We start from the raw sequence: 17506 nt of genomic DNA, 5'->3' as shown, positions 1-17506 counted from the left end.
TGGGCAGGATACAGCTCAGCCGTCCCTGAGTCTTTCTGCGGACCTCGAGAGGCTTTTGATTAGTTAATTAGGGTTGTTTACTACGCGGTAAACTTCCGCATCAGCTATGACAGTGACGCGGCAAAAAGATACCTTCGCGAAAATGATGCCTCCACGCGGGATTGAACCGCGGACCTTTTCATTACAAGTGAAACGCTACTACCACTGAGCTACAAAGGCACATTCACGTGCTATGTCGTGATTTATAACATGATAAGCGGTAGCAAGCCTTAGCATGATAATGATTGATACGCCAGGCAGGTACTCGCGGTCCACGTCTCAGTCTCCTCAAGTTACAGGTGAAAAGGCGGCTGGTCTCTGGTGCTAAATGCTGTTGATACTTGATACTCAATAAACACACAGTCTGATCCCCGTACGTTGCTGATTACCCTATGCCATCTCCAGGATCTTTGCCGCCATGCAAGGCAAGAACTCCTTCCCCATCAAGCCCCCACATTTCAGTTGTCAAGCTGACTGCTCACATTATGCAGTAATAACACAGGCCCACTTCAAGCAGCTGTTCCATCCACCATAAGCCATATCGTATACATTGCGGACTTTCCCATATTACCGGAACCTATTACTTAAAGCCTGAATAAACTCTAGCCATTCAACTATCCCCGGAGCGATCGGCTGCAACCACCATCACGAACCACCCTTATAAATCCTGTGGATAACCCCAACTCAAGCCATCACACTTAACATCCATATTGCGTTCAGGCGAACGAGGACTGCCTGGACTATCTTCCTCTTGAAGATTAAGCAACTTACATGAACTTTCTCCATTGGATGTCCTACTTGATATCTTTATACTCAGCATTGCTGTTATTGTCGCCTAGCTCAGACCTAACCGTCTTCTTACTGACGCTTAGAAGTAAGGTAGGCATTTGGTAACGAGAGCTTGAGAGCTTCTTTCCTATAGTGGAGTTATTCCATCTTGGTATCAAGGTGGAGTTGTTCCTTTATCAAGGAATTCTTCAATGTCATTCTGAGCTGTAAGGCACTAACAGTATACCTACTTCCGCCAGTACCATTCGACCACCGCGATTCCTATCAGCATTCTTAGCCTAAAACTTAGAGGAAACCGCCCAAGACTACAAATATATTAGAATCTGACTCAAGCTTCCTTATAAAGGATGGGGTCGGTCCAGTATTGCTCCTCATCTGCCGGAGCCGGAGGCGTAGGATAAGGCTTATTACTAGAGTCATATATAGAGACTGAGGGTTGGAAGTCAATATTATGGGAAATATCAAGAATATCATCTGCAACTTGACCGGCGGGGAACAAACATAAGACAGAGGATGGCTTGGAAGCAAGAGGCAGGCAGAAATAATGGCATTGGCTACCTGACTGCGGTACTGAATAAGAAAGATAAAGTCATTCGATGAGAATCTCACTCGGCGAAGCTAGGCTGAATGGGGGAGCAGTAGCGCAGGGCAGAACGTTTCGACACTCAGAAATCAAGGTGATGCCAAGGAGATGTTTGAAAATAAAAAGGATAGGAAAACACGACGTCGAATCATTGACATGGAACAAGACCTAGGCAGGGCTTCTGATGGTTGATTGATTGCGTATAGCTCCATGAGCGGCTTCAAAGGGACTCCGGGTTTGCATAAGCGCGGGTTGTACATGCGACTCTTCGGGTTCGGCTTTTATAATAGAATTGTCGTTGAGATCTTGTGGCTGGGTCGGGATTGGCTGTAGAAAAAAAAGTCTGAGGGCCAGAAGGAATGTCACCGGGGATGTGTTAGTTTGCAAGTTTTCTCAGTCATTCAAAGCATGGACGCGGGGATGGTCATTCTAGGGCTCCATCTTGGTTGCAACATTTCGGCTTTTTTGACCGATACTTTGCGCTGGCGCTTGGCTTCTCTTGGGCCCCGGAGATGCCTCCTCTTTGGTTTTAGCAATCGCAGTACTGTAAGCATTCACACACTAGAACCTGTCTAGCTTCTTGTTTTGTTTGCGTGCAAGATAAGCGGATCTTCTAAATGCAGCCGCTTATTGTATTTGCATACTGAATGTCCGGGATGCGGGGCTTCATTATATAGGTGATGAAATGAATGAGGGCAGATTATACATTTGCTAGGGGCACTTCAGCGTAAAGGCGTTATTGTTGTATTGTATTGGCAGCAAAAAGAGCAGACTTTGAGCATGTGCCTACAATGCTTGCAGGGCTTAGAGGTTGGGGTATCTAGAGCGGAGGATTGAAGTTTTTAGCGAATTAGTATTAAAAGCTACGGAGGCTATACTAGAGGAACATAATCAGAGTAATTGTATATTAAAGCCACGGAGGCGTTTATGAACTAGAGCAGGCTCGGAGCCAGCAAGAGCGAGGCCAGGAGGTAAGAGGCTAGTCATATTTAGAAACAGATGCCGAACAAATCCTATAGCAGATTCGGGAGAATTGGTCAGATTGTTAGGAGCGTAGTCAATGAAAAGAATAGCTAAGGGAAGACGTACTTGGAGGCTTGCCAGAGATAGATTAGATAAATAAAATGAATAGAGTTGGCGACGATTTCATACACGAATCTGCCAGCCCAGCGCCGATGCCGGTGAAGGTCCCTATCTACGGTAGGCAACGCCATCAAGGTAATCTGCATATATCATATCCTCCATAGCTCTCTACAAGGTTCGCCAGCGTACCCGCCACCTAGCGTGTACAGTAGCGTGCTCGTATTCCTATACCTAGTATCAACCACCTCCGGACCCAAAGCCTCTGGGAATTTTCTGGTCTCTACATGCGAGGGGTCCGACTGCCTAGTTGGAAGTTCTCACCTCCGCGTCACCGCGGGGCTTGACAGTATACTCTATCCTTGACATGCTAGAACTGCCGCTTGCACGTAGAACATCATGAACGCCGCCGCGCTGTGATCCTGGGCCTCCCCCTACCCCAAGCAGTTCACGGAAGTAGATAGTTAGCAGTACATCCACAGCACGTTTGACCGCAGTTAGCTCGTATGTATGAAGAGTCAAGGGCTCGTGATCTCCAACCCTCTTATAACCTGCGGACGGAGACATGTGATATGTTCGATGTGGAAATTGGTGCCAAATAGGTTTCGTGACCTGTGATGGATAGAGACAAGTGACCTGCCCGGGTGGGTAAAGTTCCCGCAGTAGGAAGTAGAAAGGTCAAACATGGTCTGGACCCAGGAACGGAGAAACCGCCAGCATGGTCTTAAGCCTCTACTCTATCTTGCTTTGCACTTCAGAGTTCAGACTATGGCCATACCTATTATATTTGAAGCTCTTCATAAGCCTATTCACAAGGACCTTCAAGTATTAGACCCCTAATCAGACCCTAAGATCCTGGTCCCAGCCTAACCCTAACCCCCAACCCGACCCTGACTGAGTATGTACCAAAAAAAAATCTATAAAAATAAAGTATATAAGTATATGATAAGGACTTCAGACCACGATGGGCTTTAGACCTTAACAAACCAAGCCCGTGCGACCGGGGTCTGAAAATTCTCTTGGCGGCGCCAGGACGACCGAGCCAAACCCGCGTCATTCTCGGCGTCGATTTCACAGGCCTCTTTTGTATGTAATTCCTGAGTAAGCGCCGTGAGATACGCAGGGCGCAGGGCAGCGGCAAAGAAGCTGAAAGAAGCTGAAGACGGAAGCTGGGCAGGCGATAGCGACTGACTAACTCCGTCAATTTTGGCAGCAATGGAATTGTCAGCATCGTCAATCGCAATTGTTGTCGTTGTATAGGCAGCTGGGGAGGAGAGTGGAAAGGCGGCGAACCTTCAACCACTCTCGAGTTCGGGGCGATCGTTCTTGGCCCCGTTGCGGGATCTAGACTTTGCACCTATATATACCGGCCCTGATCGCTGTCTACGGGGCCCAGCAGCATTTTCAATCGCAACAAAACAGCAGCAGCACAATTCACAAAGCCTACGAAGTGTACGAAGTGTACGACGACACGACGCAATGGATCAGTACCCCTACTACGCCGGCCAACACCCGCAGCAGCACCCATTCTCGCTCTACGGACTGCCGACCCCAACACAAAACCCGCAGGGCGATGATATACAAGGTCATATCGACCACCTGGTTAGCCCCAAAATTCCAAGGACGTGGCCGGAAATATTGAATACTGATCCGTCGCAAATATAGAACTACCAACCCCCCTTCGACCCGTGCTTCAACACCGCGCAGCCCCAGCATTTCGCCCACGACCAACCCCCGCAGTCCCCGCCAGACTCGTACAGCAAACGATCCGTCTCGAGCAATGGCGGCGGCGAACATCTGGGCCATGGCCTGTACCCGGGCTCAATTGAGGGCCGCGACGACTTCCTAGCTAATGATCTCGGTCTGGTGCGGAGCGACAGCGAGGAAAAGGATAAGGAGGGGCTGGTTACACCGAGGCAGGACAAGCGCAAGGCGCAGAATCGGGCTGCGTATGTCCATTCCTTATTCTACTATACTGTGTTAAAGGGCAGGGACTAATTATTGTTCTCTTGTTCAACAGCCAACGAGCCTTCCGCGAACGCAAAGAGCGCCGCGTCCGGGACCTCGAAGAAACAGTCTCGAATCTCCAACAAGAGTCTTCAATTTTAACCGCGGACAACGAACGCCTAAAGCGCGAGCTCGTGCGCTTCGAAACTGAGAACGAGATCCTGCGCGCAACATCAGCATCTACAAACAAACCCCCACCAAACAACTCAACCTCTACAGATCCCTCCACCGACCACGCCCGAACTCACGACTCGAACGAGCCAACTCAAACCGGACCAATGGTCTATTCCCCCACAGACTTCTACAGCGACCTTGTTCCAGCAGGTCAATCGGTGCGGTTACATCGCGTGACGTATTGCAAGGAGTCTGGGGAGCGGCTGTTCGATGCGGGTGCGACGTGGGATATCATCCAGGGCCACGAGGCGTTCAAGAGGGGGCTTGTGGATGTTGCGGGGGTTACGAGGAGGCTGAAGACTGCTGCGCAGTGTGATGGGCAGGGACCGGCGTTTAGGGAGGCGCAAATTCGGCAGGCGATTGAGGAGAGTTTGGTGGGGGATGTTGATGGGTTGTTGTGATTAACGAGAGTACTCCGTGCCTATGTACGGACAGGAGAGATTTACGGGGAACTACCGTGATTGTCTTGGGTTTGCGTTGGGAATCGGAGCTGCTTGCCGGGTTGGATTTGGGTTGGGAAATTTACTGCGATATGGTTATGGAGTGATTTGGATTGGATTACATGGACGGTCGTTTGAGCGGGTGTGATGGGTTATATTTTGGGCTGGGAAGGTATATATTTTCTGTCATTCGCTTTATGTTCATGTCTGTTTGTATAGCCTTGCATTCAGCAGCGGCGCTACTGTCTTTTGAATATATGGATTTGGTCTATGGTCTTTATACATTGTCACCCTTGTTTAGAGTAGATCGCCGCTGGCTCTAGCCTTGACCCGTATTATCTCCGGGTCCAGTATATACAGATGAGCTGAACGGATAGCGGTCCCGTCCACCAATCGAGACCTAGCCCGCCGAGTGGCCTCGCCTCACCAACGAGTCCCGGGCTGGTTCCAGTACCCTGGAGGTAGTCCTCACCGAGCCCGCACCCCAATATAGTATGCGACGAGCAAGTCGTCTAGGTCGATTGCGACCATGCACGGGGCTGGCCCTGTCGTGCTCATGACGAGACTTAGAGGTTCGTGTCCCCATGTCTAAACCGCTTAATCCCAATCGTCGTCGTCCTCCTCCTCCACGGTGGCGGTCTTCCGGATACTAGACTTGGACTTCACCTTCAACGGCCGCTCATCGTCCGAGTCGTCCTTCTTTAACCGGACGTCACTCTCCTTGAGTGCGCCAACTTCCACTAGCATATTCTCGAGATCTAATACCTGATTAGCTTTGTCCCTTTCCCACAGAAGAATAGCAGGAGCAGGGGCAGGAAAAACAAACCCTCAATCCTCGTCGCCGACCCGCGCAGCGTCAAGAGCGTAACAAACTGCCTCACAATCTCCCCCTTATGATAGACAAGAATAGTTGGCGTATTCCGGTCCGGATACCCTTCAATACACATATTCCCGCGCATCTCGCAGAACTTGATATCGCCATATTTAGCCGCCAGGCGTCGCCATAATTCGCTAAGAAGCCGGGACTCGACGTTGTTGCTGCTCGAGGACGTAAGGTTTAGGCAGACGAAACAGTTTTGCGAGGCGTCGGTGACTTCGCGCGTAAAGTCGGGCTTTTGGAGCCCGTAGACTTGGTTATGGATAGAGGTTTGGTTTATTGTGCTTAGTTCTGCGAGGCGTTTTTGTCTATTTCATTCCTCTTGGTTAGTCGCGCATACCATACTCCAACTATACTTTGAGTAGCCAGGGCATGTTGCGTGCGTGGGCAAATGCATACCGATACTGATTCAAAAAGTCCTCATCCTCCTCATCCTCCAATTCATCGAGTTCATCGAGGTCCTTATCCTCGAGGCGGTTCTCGTGCGCTTTGCGCTCGGCTTCGATGAGGGCTTCTTGTATGAGCGGTTCCGGGTCTTGTGGCTTTTCAGGGATAATGCCGTGTTTGCGGAGGATGTCGTTCCTGTGAGATTGTAGATTGTGTTAGCTTCTGCTGTGGTGACGGAGGTACGGTGGTGGGTTGGAACTTGGCGGGGACGAACGAACCATTCTGTGTCTTCGTTGGGGTTTACTTCGACTTGCATCGTGAGGCGGAATTCGAGTAACTAAGAGGAGATTAGTGATTCTAAGGAGCGATTGGAAGGATGTGACAAGGAGGATTGGTTGGTGAGGGGGAGGTTGTAGAATGCTAGGCAGACGTAGAGGGGCAGATTGGGATAAATCTGGGGTGGTCTTGGCGGAGTGTGTGGCGGCCGGCGGGCATGGCGGCCACGCACGGAGTAGTTCATGGACAGAAAGAGTATGTTTTAAGCGACATTACTTCTTTGACAGCTTCTAGGCTGTGTCCAGTAGCTCTCAGCTGGGTCTCCCTCTCTGGCATCCCGAAACTATTTTTGACTTATGCGTGCTTAGGCTTCTAAGTATATGTTGTTCAAGCACTATGTAGCACCTCAGAACAATCGCTGGCGAGACGTTTCTCTTGATTATTCCTTAGCTATGCCAGTAAGATAGGAAACAGTGATATTCGCATGAATGTGCATCATAATCAGCTTTTCGGCAACAACCCAGGTATGAAACAAACCGAACTCCGTAAGATCGAGAAAACAAATGAAAATGTCCAAACAGAATCTAGTCCACATCCATCTCGTCCTGCGTGGTACCATCCACCAAGAGTCTGGTCTTCTTCTTCTGCCGCAGCCTCTCCTCCCCATGGACCTTGGCCACAGATGTGACACCCTCCTCGACAAGTCCGCGACCCTCCTCTCTCTCGCGGAGCTCCTTGCGAATAAGATGCTCGCCCTCTGCAACAACCTTCCTGTCCTCCTCGCGCTTGCGCTGCCGCGCCTCCTTGCCCGCCAACCGGCGCTTCGTGAACGCCCGCTCGCGTCGTGATCTGATCTCCTCCACCCGCTCCATGGCCTTGACCGTCGCATTGACGAGATTTCGGTCGTACTTGACGGGGACGTTGCGCTTCTTCGCGAACTGGGATAGGACGAGCGATGAGTCGACAATCATTTCCTTGCCGCTGGCGGCACGGCCTGCCTTGGTCCACTTGAGCTTGCGTGGTTGTCTCTTGAGCTTGAAGTTGGAGTGGCATTTTGAGCGGCAGAATCGGAAGGCTTTCCCGTCTAGCCTAACCATCTGGATGCCCTTGGAGGGGTAGACCGGGCGAGAGCAGAAGTGGCATGTTTCGACTCTGGATAGGCGGTGTTAGTATGGGTTTTCTGGGTCGAGATTGCATGGGATTCGGATGCGCTATTGGAATGGAAAGACTAACCTCATCTTGACGGACCTTGTATCACCTCCAGTATCTTGAAAAAGGGCCCGATAGAGAAGGGTCGGATGCTATCAAAAAGTCGGGGAGAAATTCATATCGACAAGCAGAAGTTTTGAAATTCTGCCGGCGCTAAACCCGATTTGGCCCCGCGGCGGCGTTCCGAGTTTTTATCTCGACGGCCGCTTCTTCTCCCAACGTCACCCCGAGAGCATCGAGACAGAACGCCAGGGCATACGCTATACACTGTCTTACACGAGTCCCGGAGATTTAATCAATCAAGATGGCGTCGATGTTTGCTATGGGTCTTGGTGTCGCTACCGCCGCCTTTTTGGTATGTTTCTTGAGGCGCATTTTGGGGGATCCTTGATACTGATCGTTTTGCTTGTCTAGGGCCGTGCTGGTTTGGTCGCTTACCGTCGCTCCAAGGGTGGTGTCAACGCCATGGGAAAGGCTTTCTACAAGGGGTTCGGTGTTGTGAATCAAGAGATACCTACGGATTGCTAATTTGGCCGCAGAGGATTCGAACCTCGGATGAACCGCCGCGAGGCCGCTTTGATTCTTGAACTACCGTACGTAAACTTCTTACCGGCCAAAATATTTTTTTTTGAATCAAGGCTAACAATCCGATAGGGAACGCACTCTGAACAAGGAGAAGGTCCGCAAGAAGCACCGTGCTCTGATGCTGCTCAACCACCCCGATCGCGGTGGCAGCCCTTATCTGGCAACAAAGATCAACGAAGCCAAAGAGTTCCTGGATAAGCATACCTGATCTTCTGTATGAGAAGAAATCGCTGTTTTGGGGTTTGTGTCTGGGATGAGATGCGCGACCGGAAAATGAATCCGGGTCGGCAGTCCGATACGACAGATCACACTCCCCCGTGTATAAAATGCTGTCTTTCGGTGCATAGCGTGGCGTTGGATGGATTTTGAGGATAGGCGCTTTTGCTCCTTACCTCGTTGGCCCGGAGATTTGTACTGTATATAAATGTTAATCGCCGCTCCTAACTGATATCTACATGTTTTTACAGTCAATACTAGATCTCAGACCATGGACAGAAGAACTTTAAAGCTGGCTGACGTTATCCTCATCTGATAACTAAGCGGGCATCCACGGAAGTGATGAGAAAGCACCAGGGACATTCCAGGGACCGATGTGTCAAACAAGGATGACCACAAGCGTGAATGAATGTCAAACCTCGCCAAGCTCAAATAGAAAGTGCATATGGGAGAACAGAACGGAAGGTGAAAGATCCGAAGGAGGTCGCAGATAGGTGGTTCACGGGGTGTCGGGACTTCGGGGCCCGTCTGTCGATCTCGTAGAGGCTCGTATACCGTATTCGAACCTTCACAAAGTCGAAGACTCCGAGATGGCACTAGAGGAGCTTGGCTGGTCGGGGTTAAGGAGTCTTCTAGTTCCCTGCTCCGGCAGAGGCAGCACCGTTACGTCTGCTTGGTCCTTCACGCCCACCATTCGTCCAATGTAGTTGCAACAGACTTAGGGCCATCTGTCTGGTTCGTTTTTGATCTCTTCATATTGCTACTGTGCCATCCTTTGAACTTTGCTTCTTCCCAGACCGTCTTTCTTGTTGGTTGCCACGTGCCGGACCACTGATTGAGTAAGCCCGCGTTTTCTGTCTCCCCGGCCCATGTCATCATCCATTTTTTGCCTCCGCCAAATGCTGACTTGCTCACTCACCCCAGTCCCTCCTTTGACCGTTGCCGCCGTGAGAAAAGACGAAAAAGAAAAGAAAACGAACCTCCGAGGACTTCCAATCATATCAGTCCCAGCACCTCCGACACTCCCGCTTGCCTTGAATGGAAGGACCCCGCATCCGACCTCCAGACCTGCCTACCCGCTGACATTAGCAAAACTCCACCCTTTCACATATCGGGCAGTGCTCGAATCTCTCTAAGGCTTAAGCTTCTCACCACCGCTCTGTTGGCAATATGGACGGCATTGGGGACGGTTCGAACGGCATGGGCTACGACATGCCCATCTTCACCAACCAGCAAACTCCCATCTTCGGCGCATACAATCACGATGGATCCCCGGTCACCGCTTCGCTTCCGAACCCCAGTTTCGCCGACGAGACCTCGATGGGTATGGGGGATGATAACAATGACGCCAAACGAAGACGAATTGCGAGGGTAGGTGCCACGAACGACTGTTAGTTTCATGACTAACTGTCTCTCGCCCGCAGGCTTGCGATATGTGCCGGAAAAAGAAGATTAAATGCGACGGCAAGATGCCGAAATGCTCTCACTGTATCAATTATAAAACAGAATGCGTCTTCACTCAAGTCGAGAAAAAGCGAAACCCGCCCAAAGGGTACGTCACTATGCCCTTATCTCGGAGTGTTCAATCGCTAACTATATTTTGTTCCAGCGCCAAATATATTGAAGGCCTGGAGAACCGGCTAGGGAGGATGGAATCTCTGCTTCGACTTTCCGGTCTGTTGAATGAAGACGATGGGAAGACAGATCTTGGAACGCTGGAGAAACGACTGGCCGATCGATCACTTTCAACCGGCGGCTACACTGGCACCAACAGCCCGACGAGGTTCAATATGCCCATGGCGCCCAACAACCAGTCTCAACCAGCTACCGCTTCAAGGCATACGACGCCCAGGATGGATTCGCATTCTAGCCCACGGACCGCGGCGACCTCACCAGACTCCCAGAAAGAGTCTGAGAATGAGGTAGAGGGATTGTCAGATATGATGTGCTCCCTCGTGACGAACAATTGCGGTGAAACACGGTATATTGGTAAGTGCCCCTTATGCTTTGCGGCATGAGTAAGGCTGACTACTTCTTAGGCTCGTCATCGGGGTTTTCGATCTTTTCGCCCAAGGGTATCCAATGGGTGAACGAGAAGACAGGAGACACATCTTTTCAAGACATGATTTCATCTGCGTATATTGACGATAATAAATGGATGTACTGGAAGCCGGAAATTTTCAGCGACATCTTCGCCCGCCGCGTTTTCAAGCCCCTACCACCTAAGGAGGAGGCATTGTCACTTTTCCGAGATTTCTTCGATAACTTTAATTGCATGTTTCCTCTTTTCCACGAACCGACCTTTATGCACCTGGTCGAGAAACAATATTCACGGGACCCCTACGAAGGCTCCGGCTGGTGGGCTAGCATCAATGTGGTGCTCGCTATATCTCATCGCTTACGAGTAATGAGTAACCTCGTCCCTCAAGAGGAGGACAAAAAGGCATGGCTATATTTGAAGAATGCCATGGGTGTATTAACGGAACTGACTATGCGAAATACGGATTTACTGAGCGTGCAAGCTCTTCTAGGCATGGTGGGTCTTACATTCTTCGCATCGATTCAATGGGGCAGATCTAACGCCCCTTGCAGTCGCTCTTCCTCCAGGGAACGCCTAACCCGCAGCCATCATTCTTCTTAGTCGCTGCAGCCATCAGGTTGTCCCACAGCATCGGACTCCATAAGCGTGGGTCCGGTTTCGGGTTGAATCCCGTCGAAGCAGAGCAGCGAAAGAGAGTGTTCTGGATTGCTTATATGCTAGACAAAGAGTATGTTCTCTTAACCACAAAACATGTCCACCCACTGATCGTGCCATAGCATTTGCCTTCGCTCTGGTCGCCCTCCTGTCCAAGATGACGATGATATGAATGTCGAGTTGCCGAGTGACGACCCTCCCGATAATATCGGCAATGTTCCATTATCCGATGGAGGAAAGTTCAACATGTTTCGAATTTTGTGCCAGTTCTCTATCATTGAAAGCAAGGTGTACAAACGGCTTTACTCGGCTAGAGCTTCCAAGCAATCCGATGGAGAGCTCTTGAATACCATCGGCGACCTCGACAAAGAGCTTGAAGAATGGAAGGATAGTATTCCCATTGACTTCAGGCCTGAGAACGAGATCAAAGCGATGCACGCCCCTCTGATTCTTCACGTCGTCGTGTTACACTTCGCTTATTACAACTGTTTGACGACAATCCACCGCATGTCTGTTCACCACGGATATTGGACAAGTCGCCTATCCAATTATGCAATCCAAGGCCTGAATGCCCGCCCTTTGAATCCGAGGGTCTTCTTATCAGCGGTTCTGTGCGTGACTGCCGCTAGGGCGTCCATCAATCTGATCAAGTATATTCCGCAGGGCGATTTTGCTTGTGTCTGGTAAGTCCCGTTCTTTGCGATTTTGAGCAAGTTGTCTGATATAAGGCCATGTAGGTTGATATTGTATTATCCGGTCTCTGCGTTGGTGACGTTGTTCGCGAATATCCTACAAAACCCAAATGACGCACGGGCTCGCTCAGATGTTAAGTTGATGAACGTCGTCGTCAATTTCCTTTCCACGCTCGTGTCCGACGAGTCGAACGGAAGTATAAAACGTATGCTCGGTGTGTGCGGCGAGTTCGAGAGGATTGCTCAGGTTGTTCTTGACAAAGCCGAGAGGGATTCTCATTCGAAGAAGAAGCGGAAAGCTGCGCCAGACGAGCCTAGAAATACATCGCAGGACACAACCAAGGAGTCGACTGCACCTCCCCCCTTGAAAGCAAACACAGCTACTATAGCGCCTACCAACATGCCCTACTCATCCACGCCACAATACATTGCTGACACGCGGGATAATGGCTCTAATGTTATGAACGGGGCAACAGCTTTTACACAAAGCCAAGCAATGCCTGGGACTACGGGGATTTCCACTGACATGTCAGGAAACATATCAGCCATGCCGAGAGTCGGCGAGGACTTTGCGGAGATGCTTAGCCCTACCGCCCTTGACAATCTAAATTTCGGTGGTCAGCCCCCTTTGACGTCTGCCGGCGAGATGCCTATGGTGCCTCCGTTTCAACAACCTTTTGTTCCGCAAGACCTCTGGCAGATGCCAATGACCATTGAATGGGACTGGGCCGATATGTCCACGAACTTTCCCGTATTCGACTCAGGCCCTAATAACTAATTTACGATGAAACGAGCACGTCTCTTCATTGAGACCCTTCGCAAAATGTCCATTTTTCTGATATTTTACTCGCTTGTCTACGAGTTCAGGTGGAACTGGGCGTTATGTTAACGATCTGTCCACATTATAATATCTCATATTATTTGGCGAGGAGTAAGGGAAAGGCGTTCAATTGGGTCCAGGAGCATTCGATGGGCGTCAGTGTATACTGCATCAAGGATTTAGTTCATTTATTAGAAGCTCCACACTCTGCGATTCGGGCAAAGCAGGAAGTCCGGTTATATGTATATCGAAATCTGATTCCTCTCTTATAGTGTTATTGTCTTTGCCCCAAGTGGTGAAGCAAGGTGACTAGTAATGTCCATGTGGCTCAATTGTCGTATGGTCCACGGTTGTAATCGTGATGTCCGGACTGGAACAACAATGTTGAGCTGCTGCTGGAGGAAGCTTCGACTTAGTCGATCTAGACCAAGTCTTCGTACTAATATAAGCGACTTAGCTGTCCCAGTGCAAAGCCGGAGTTAACGACGGTGGTACGTCGACGATTTCCTTCCTTCGGATTCTGGGCTGACTCATCCCGACTCGGAACGGCAAAAAACCACGACCGATCCAACCTCCGGCGGACGACAGCAGCTTGAAGTCACCATCAATCCCCAATTCCCACGCGATAGACACGATTCCACGCCCGATCTCCCTGGCAAGGGCTTCTATGGACACCCGTGCTTGCTACTAAGCTTACAGCATCCCTTTCCGCTCCATCCGTCCCTCACCTTTCCAGCCTTCGGGCTCACCGTCCTCGGCCATGGCCAGCTTACTCCGACGGCCAGGCAATCTTGCCCAATACTCGAGGACAGCCGCAGACCGCATTTTCCGCGCCGGAACGATATATACGCGGACTCCACAGTTGAGCTTGTCTGTTCTTTACACAGCGCGACGTATAAGGACATACGCTACGCAGGGCGAACCGCAGCCGCCGAAAGACCAAAACGACAAGAAGTCGCCCCCGAAGAACAATGATAGCGAGCTGCGACTACCCCAAACGCCCAAGGGCGAGGGGAAGAAACCAGAGGAACCTGTGTCGAAATTGAGTTCGGAGGAGAGTCAGGATTTCGACCGTTTCATGGAATTTATGAAGGAGCGGTCGCCGCCATCAACGCACCAAACGTTTTACGATATGAAGACTCTGTTGCCGAAACACGGGATGACTCCGGAGATTCGGGATTTTATTGACAAGTATGTCAAAACAGGTAGAGACCCAGGGGTAATGGCTCTCACAAACATCCACATGCACATGGTTTGGGTGCTGGAGGGGAAGTACGAGCAAAAACAAGAGGAGTTTGTATCGAAACTGAGCGCGGAGGATGAACGGGATGTCGACCGTCTCATTGAACTTTTGAGTAAAGGTTGGTTGCCGGGGTCGTTTTACCAAACGCTTCAAGATATGAAGACCGTTTTACAGAGAGACGGGATGACTCCGCAGATTCGGAATTTCATCGACAAGTATATCAAAGCAGGTATAGAGCCATCGATCAACGAATCCATCAATATCACGGAACACATCAAAGACGTGGCGCGGGGGAAGTCCGGGAAACAAGAAGGACAACAGAACGAGCAAGGAGGCGAGCAGAATAAGCAAGGCGGACATGGTGGACAGAAGCGGAAGCCGAATGAGTTGCCGAACTTCAAGACGTTTGAGTTCGGATTTGACCCTGCGTCATTCCTGATTAGCTCGTTTGTCGCGTACTACCTCTATCGTGGTGTTTTCCCCGCCGAGGACAGCAAGGAGATTACATGGCAGGAGTTCAGGAAGAACTTTTTTGACAAGGGTCTTGTGGAGAGGTTGACCGTTCTCAACAACAACCGGGTTCGCGTCGAGCTGCGCCACGATCAAGGCGTTTCTCAACCTCATTACTACTTTAGTATCGGATCTGTCGAGAGTTTCGAGCGGAGAATCGACGAAGCTCAGCAAGAGCTCGGCATTCCTAGTTCCGAGCGTATCCCTGTTCAATACGTTCAAGAAGTGCCATGGGGAGCCACCATTCTCTCTTTTGCCCCTACACTCCTGCTTCTGGGTGGATTTGCCTGGCTTTCGAGGCGTGCAGGTGGTGGCAGAGGTGGTAACAGCGGTATATTTGGCATCGGCAAGAGTCGAGCCAGGCGCTTCAACCATGAAACAGACATCAAGATTAAATTCTCCGATGTTGCTGGAATGGACGAAGCCAAGGTAGAGATTATGGAGTTTGTCAGCTTCCTCAAGAACCCGGAGAAGTTCCAGAAACTCGGTGCCAAGATTCCTCGCGGTGCAATCCTTTCTGGACCTCCTGGTACGGGTAAGACGTTGCTTGCCAAGGCCACTGCTGGTGAATCTGGTGTACCATTCTTCAGTGTTAGCGGTTCCGAGTTCGTGGAAATGTTCGTCGGTGTTGGTCCCTCCCGAGTCCGTGATCTCTTCGCCAATGCACGCAAAAATACACCTTGCATCATCTTCATTGATGAAATCGATGCTATTGGTAAATCGAGAGCTAAGCAGGGGTTTGGCGGGGGAAACGACGAGCGGGAGAGTACGCTAAATCAGATCCTGACTGAGATGGATGGTTTCAACACTTCTGATCAAGTGGTTGTCTTGGCTGGTACTAACAGACCTGATGTTCTCGACAAGGCTCTTATGCGGCCTGGACGATTCGACCGACACATTGGAATTGACCGACCTACCATGGACGGTCGCAAGCAGATCTTCCGCGTCCACCTGAAGAAGATTGTTACGGACGAGGATATGGAGTATTTGACGGGCAGGCTTTCTGCTCTGACTCCCGGGTTCGCTGGTGCTGACATCGCCAACTGTGTTAACGAAGCTGCTCTGGTTGGTATGTAGATCCAACCTTTCGTCTACTGTTACAGCTCCTTTACTAATCTGTCTGCAGCTGCTCGCGAGGAAGCTGATCGTGTGACCATGAAGCACTTCGAGCGTGCAATTGAGCGTGTCGTTGGCGGCTTGGAAAAGAAGTCCGTTGTACTCTCACCGGAGGAGAAGCGCACAGTGGCCTACCACGAAGCTGGCCACGCCATCTGCGGCTGGTACTTCCGCTGGGCTGACCCCTTGCTCAAGGTTTCCATTATCCCTCGTGGCCAAGGAGCCCTTGGTTACGCTCAGTACCTGCCGGCCAACGGCGACACCTACCTGATGACGGCAAGACAAATGATGGACCGCATGGCCATGACTCTTGGTGGCCGCGTCAGCGAGGAACTACATTTCGAAACCGTCACCAGCGGTGCCAGCGATGATTTCAACAAGGTCACCCGCCTGGCAACAGCCATGGTAACAAAGTTCGGCATGTCCGAGAAGCTAAAGTACATCCACTACGAAGACGACTCCTCACAACAATTCCACAAGCCCTTCTCCGAGCAAACCGCCCGAGACATCGACGTTGAAGTGCGCCGCATTGTCGACCAAGCCTACAAGCAATGCCGCGACCTCCTAACGGCAAAGAAGAAGGAAGTCGGCATCATCGCTGAGGAGCTCCTCTCTAAGGAAGTCCTCAGCCGCGACGACATGATCCGCCTTCTCGGCCCCCGCGAGTGGCCCGATTCCAGCGAATTCGCCAAGTACTTTGACGGCAAGGGCGGGCAAACCATTGCTCGTCCTGATCCCACCGTAGGCGAAGGCGCCCAATCTGGCAAGAACGGAAAGGACCAGTCACCGATTCCCCCATCGTCATAATAGACCCGGAGCAATGGAAAGAAAGAAAAGAAAGAAAGGAGCACTCAAATGATTTCTCTTAACTACTTATTTTTTTTTTTGCTCTCATATCTAGTATTCTTCTTGGGAACCTGTATTTATCATATCATCTCTTTTCTTTTTTCTTATTTACTCCCCTCCTGTTTTTCCTTCATTCCACTCCTACCTACCTACCTTGTCCATCCTAGCTCAATCCTCTTTTCCCTTTACCTACCTAGACGGCGTGGATGAGACCCTGAAGCCGGGGAGCATTCCGTCCGTCTCGTCCTATCTCCACCTCATCTCTGCACTTTTGCCCCCGGAGCGTCGAGTGTAATGTATCAGTGTATAGTAGGTAGTTTATATGGTTGATTCTTCTGTGATTGTTCGTCTAGACTGTATGAAACAAACCGAACTCCTCCGTAAGATTCTATGATTTTCGGTTAGGTACACCCTGATTCAACCTGTGCCATAGCTTATGTTTATACCACCTCTATATCCCTGCCTCTCTTCTCTGTGTTCCTCTTCTCTCCGTGCTTGCTTTTAATCTCGAACGATGCCTCGTCGCCCGATATATCCAACTCAAGACAGCCATCTCGTTATTTTGAGAGCCAGGAACGGGATCCAACGAACACATAACAGCTATGTCTTGGATATACAAAGGGGCACATTTGTGATCCATTTTTACCCATGTTGTGGATGCTGTGACGAGACTCAAGGAGAAATCATCGCGACTAATGTGGCCCATCTGCCTTTGACCACAGGCCAGCTCGTATGAAGAGTTGAGGACTTCATAACCTTCCTTGCAACTTTATAACCTTCTTATAACATTCTCTATAATATTATTCATGTCCTTCTTTATTATCTTCTTTGCAACGCTCTACCACTGTGCTATAGAGGCGTATTGATGGGTATTGGCTAGGTAATTTTGGTCTGGTTCAATTTTTATCATATTAGCTTTTTA

General features: G+C 50.3%; 6 protein-coding genes and 1 non-coding gene across 7 annotated transcripts; 4 read left to right on the top strand and 3 right to left on the bottom strand.

The window, feature by feature from the left end:
- Positions 1-146: 146 nt before the first annotated feature.
- Positions 147-219, bottom strand: BDV17DRAFT_t140. The gene has a single exon. It is a non-coding gene; the product is annotated as a tRNA-Thr (tRNA).
- Positions 220-3609: 3390 nt separating this feature from the next.
- On the top strand, positions 3610-5296 carry rsmA (putative bZIP transcription factor (Fcr3)). Its single transcript, XM_073759334.1, has 3 exons — positions 3610-4093; positions 4157-4440; positions 4512-5296. Exons 1-3 carry the CDS (start codon positions 3971-3973, stop codon positions 5071-5073), a joined length of 969 nt encoding a protein of 322 aa, XP_073610492.1. The 5' UTR covers positions 3610-3970; the 3' UTR covers positions 5074-5296.
- BDV17DRAFT_276454 (phosducin family protein) lies at positions 5297-6784 on the bottom strand. Its single transcript, XM_073759333.1, has 4 exons — positions 6655-6784; positions 6389-6571; positions 5939-6297; positions 5297-5870 (listed from the first exon to the last, which is right to left on the bottom strand). The coding sequence occupies exons 1-4, from the start codon at positions 6690-6692 to the stop codon at positions 5710-5712; spliced, it is 741 nt and encodes a 246-aa protein (XP_073610491.1). The 5' UTR covers positions 6693-6784; the 3' UTR covers positions 5297-5709.
- A 103-nt stretch (positions 6785-6887) lies between these two features.
- BDV17DRAFT_276452 (ribosomal eL24 family protein) lies at positions 6888-7942 on the bottom strand. The gene is made up of 2 exons (XM_073759332.1): positions 7886-7942; positions 6888-7804 (listed from the first exon to the last, which is right to left on the bottom strand). Exons 1-2 carry the CDS (start codon positions 7888-7890, stop codon positions 7237-7239), a joined length of 573 nt encoding a protein of 190 aa, XP_073610490.1. The 5' UTR covers positions 7891-7942; the 3' UTR covers positions 6888-7236.
- Positions 7943-8165: 223 nt separating this feature from the next.
- pam18 (putative mitochondrial DnaJ chaperone (Tim14)) lies at positions 8166-8654 on the top strand (the record flags this gene model as incomplete). The annotated part of the gene is made up of 4 exons (XM_073760675.1): positions 8166-8216; positions 8276-8349; positions 8401-8454; positions 8516-8654. The coding sequence occupies 4 exons, from the start codon at positions 8166-8168 to the stop codon at positions 8652-8654; spliced, it is 318 nt and encodes a 105-aa protein (XP_073610489.1).
- A 544-nt stretch (positions 8655-9198) lies between these two features.
- atrR (transcription factor atrR) lies at positions 9199-13006 on the top strand. The gene is made up of 8 exons (XM_073755830.1): positions 9199-9501; positions 9587-10033; positions 10087-10214; positions 10272-10651; positions 10702-11198; positions 11255-11430; positions 11480-12040; positions 12095-13006. The coding sequence occupies exons 2-8, from the start codon at positions 9833-9835 to the stop codon at positions 12825-12827; spliced, it is 2676 nt and encodes an 891-aa protein (XP_073610488.1). The 5' UTR covers positions 9199-9501; positions 9587-9832; the 3' UTR covers positions 12828-13006.
- A 623-nt stretch (positions 13007-13629) lies between these two features.
- Positions 13630-16545, top strand: BDV17DRAFT_285251 (ATP-dependent metallopeptidase FtsH/Yme1/Tma family protein; the record flags this gene model as incomplete). Its single annotated transcript, XM_073760674.1, has 3 exons — positions 13630-14230; positions 14393-15691; positions 15749-16545. The coding sequence occupies 3 exons, from the start codon at positions 13630-13632 to the stop codon at positions 16543-16545; spliced, it is 2697 nt and encodes an 898-aa protein (XP_073610487.1).
- Positions 16546-17506: the final 961 nt, after the last annotated feature.

The sequence above is a fragment of the Aspergillus undulatus genome (assembly GCF_047715775.1).
Source record: "Aspergillus undulatus strain CBS 261.88 unplaced genomic scaffold BDV17scaffold_84, whole genome shotgun sequence".
NCBI classification, from domain to species: Eukaryota; Fungi; Ascomycota; class Eurotiomycetes; order Eurotiales; family Aspergillaceae; genus Aspergillus; species Aspergillus undulatus.
Note: the sequence above shows the minus strand (reverse complement) of the source record. Positions and strands in the feature narration are given on the sequence as shown.

Bases quoted from the DNA above. Each gene is read 5' to 3' on its own strand.
- rsmA (XM_073759334.1), top strand. From the start codon at position 3,971: ATGGATCAGTACCCCTACTACGCCGGCCAACACCCGCAGCAGCACCCA. The intron at 4,094-4,156 runs GTTAGCCCCAAA...TCGCAAATATAG, and splicing joins AAGGTCATATCGACCACCTG to AACTACCAACCCCCCTTCGA. The intron at 4,441-4,511 runs GTATGTCCATTC...CTTGTTCAACAG, and splicing joins AAGGCGCAGAATCGGGCTGC to CCAACGAGCCTTCCGCGAAC.
- BDV17DRAFT_276454 (XM_073759333.1), bottom strand. From the start codon at position 6,692: ATGCAAGTCGAAGTAAACCCCAACGAAGACACAGAATG. The intron at 6,572-6,654 runs GTTCGTTCGTCC...ACAATCTCACAG, and splicing joins CCCAACGAAGACACAGAATG to GAACGACATCCTCCGCAAAC. The intron at 5,871-5,938 runs GTTTGTTTTTCC...ATCAGGTATTAG, and splicing joins GTCGGCGACGAGGATTGAGG to ATCTCGAGAATATGCTAGTG.
- atrR (XM_073755830.1), top strand. From the start codon at position 9,833: ATGGACGGCATTGGGGACGGTTCGAACGGCATGGGCTACGACATGCCC. The intron at 10,652-10,701 runs GTAAGTGCCCCT...ACTACTTCTTAG, and splicing joins CGGTGAAACACGGTATATTG to GCTCGTCATCGGGGTTTTCG. The intron at 11,431-11,479 runs GTATGTTCTCTT...ATCGTGCCATAG, and splicing joins GCTTATATGCTAGACAAAGA to CATTTGCCTTCGCTCTGGTC.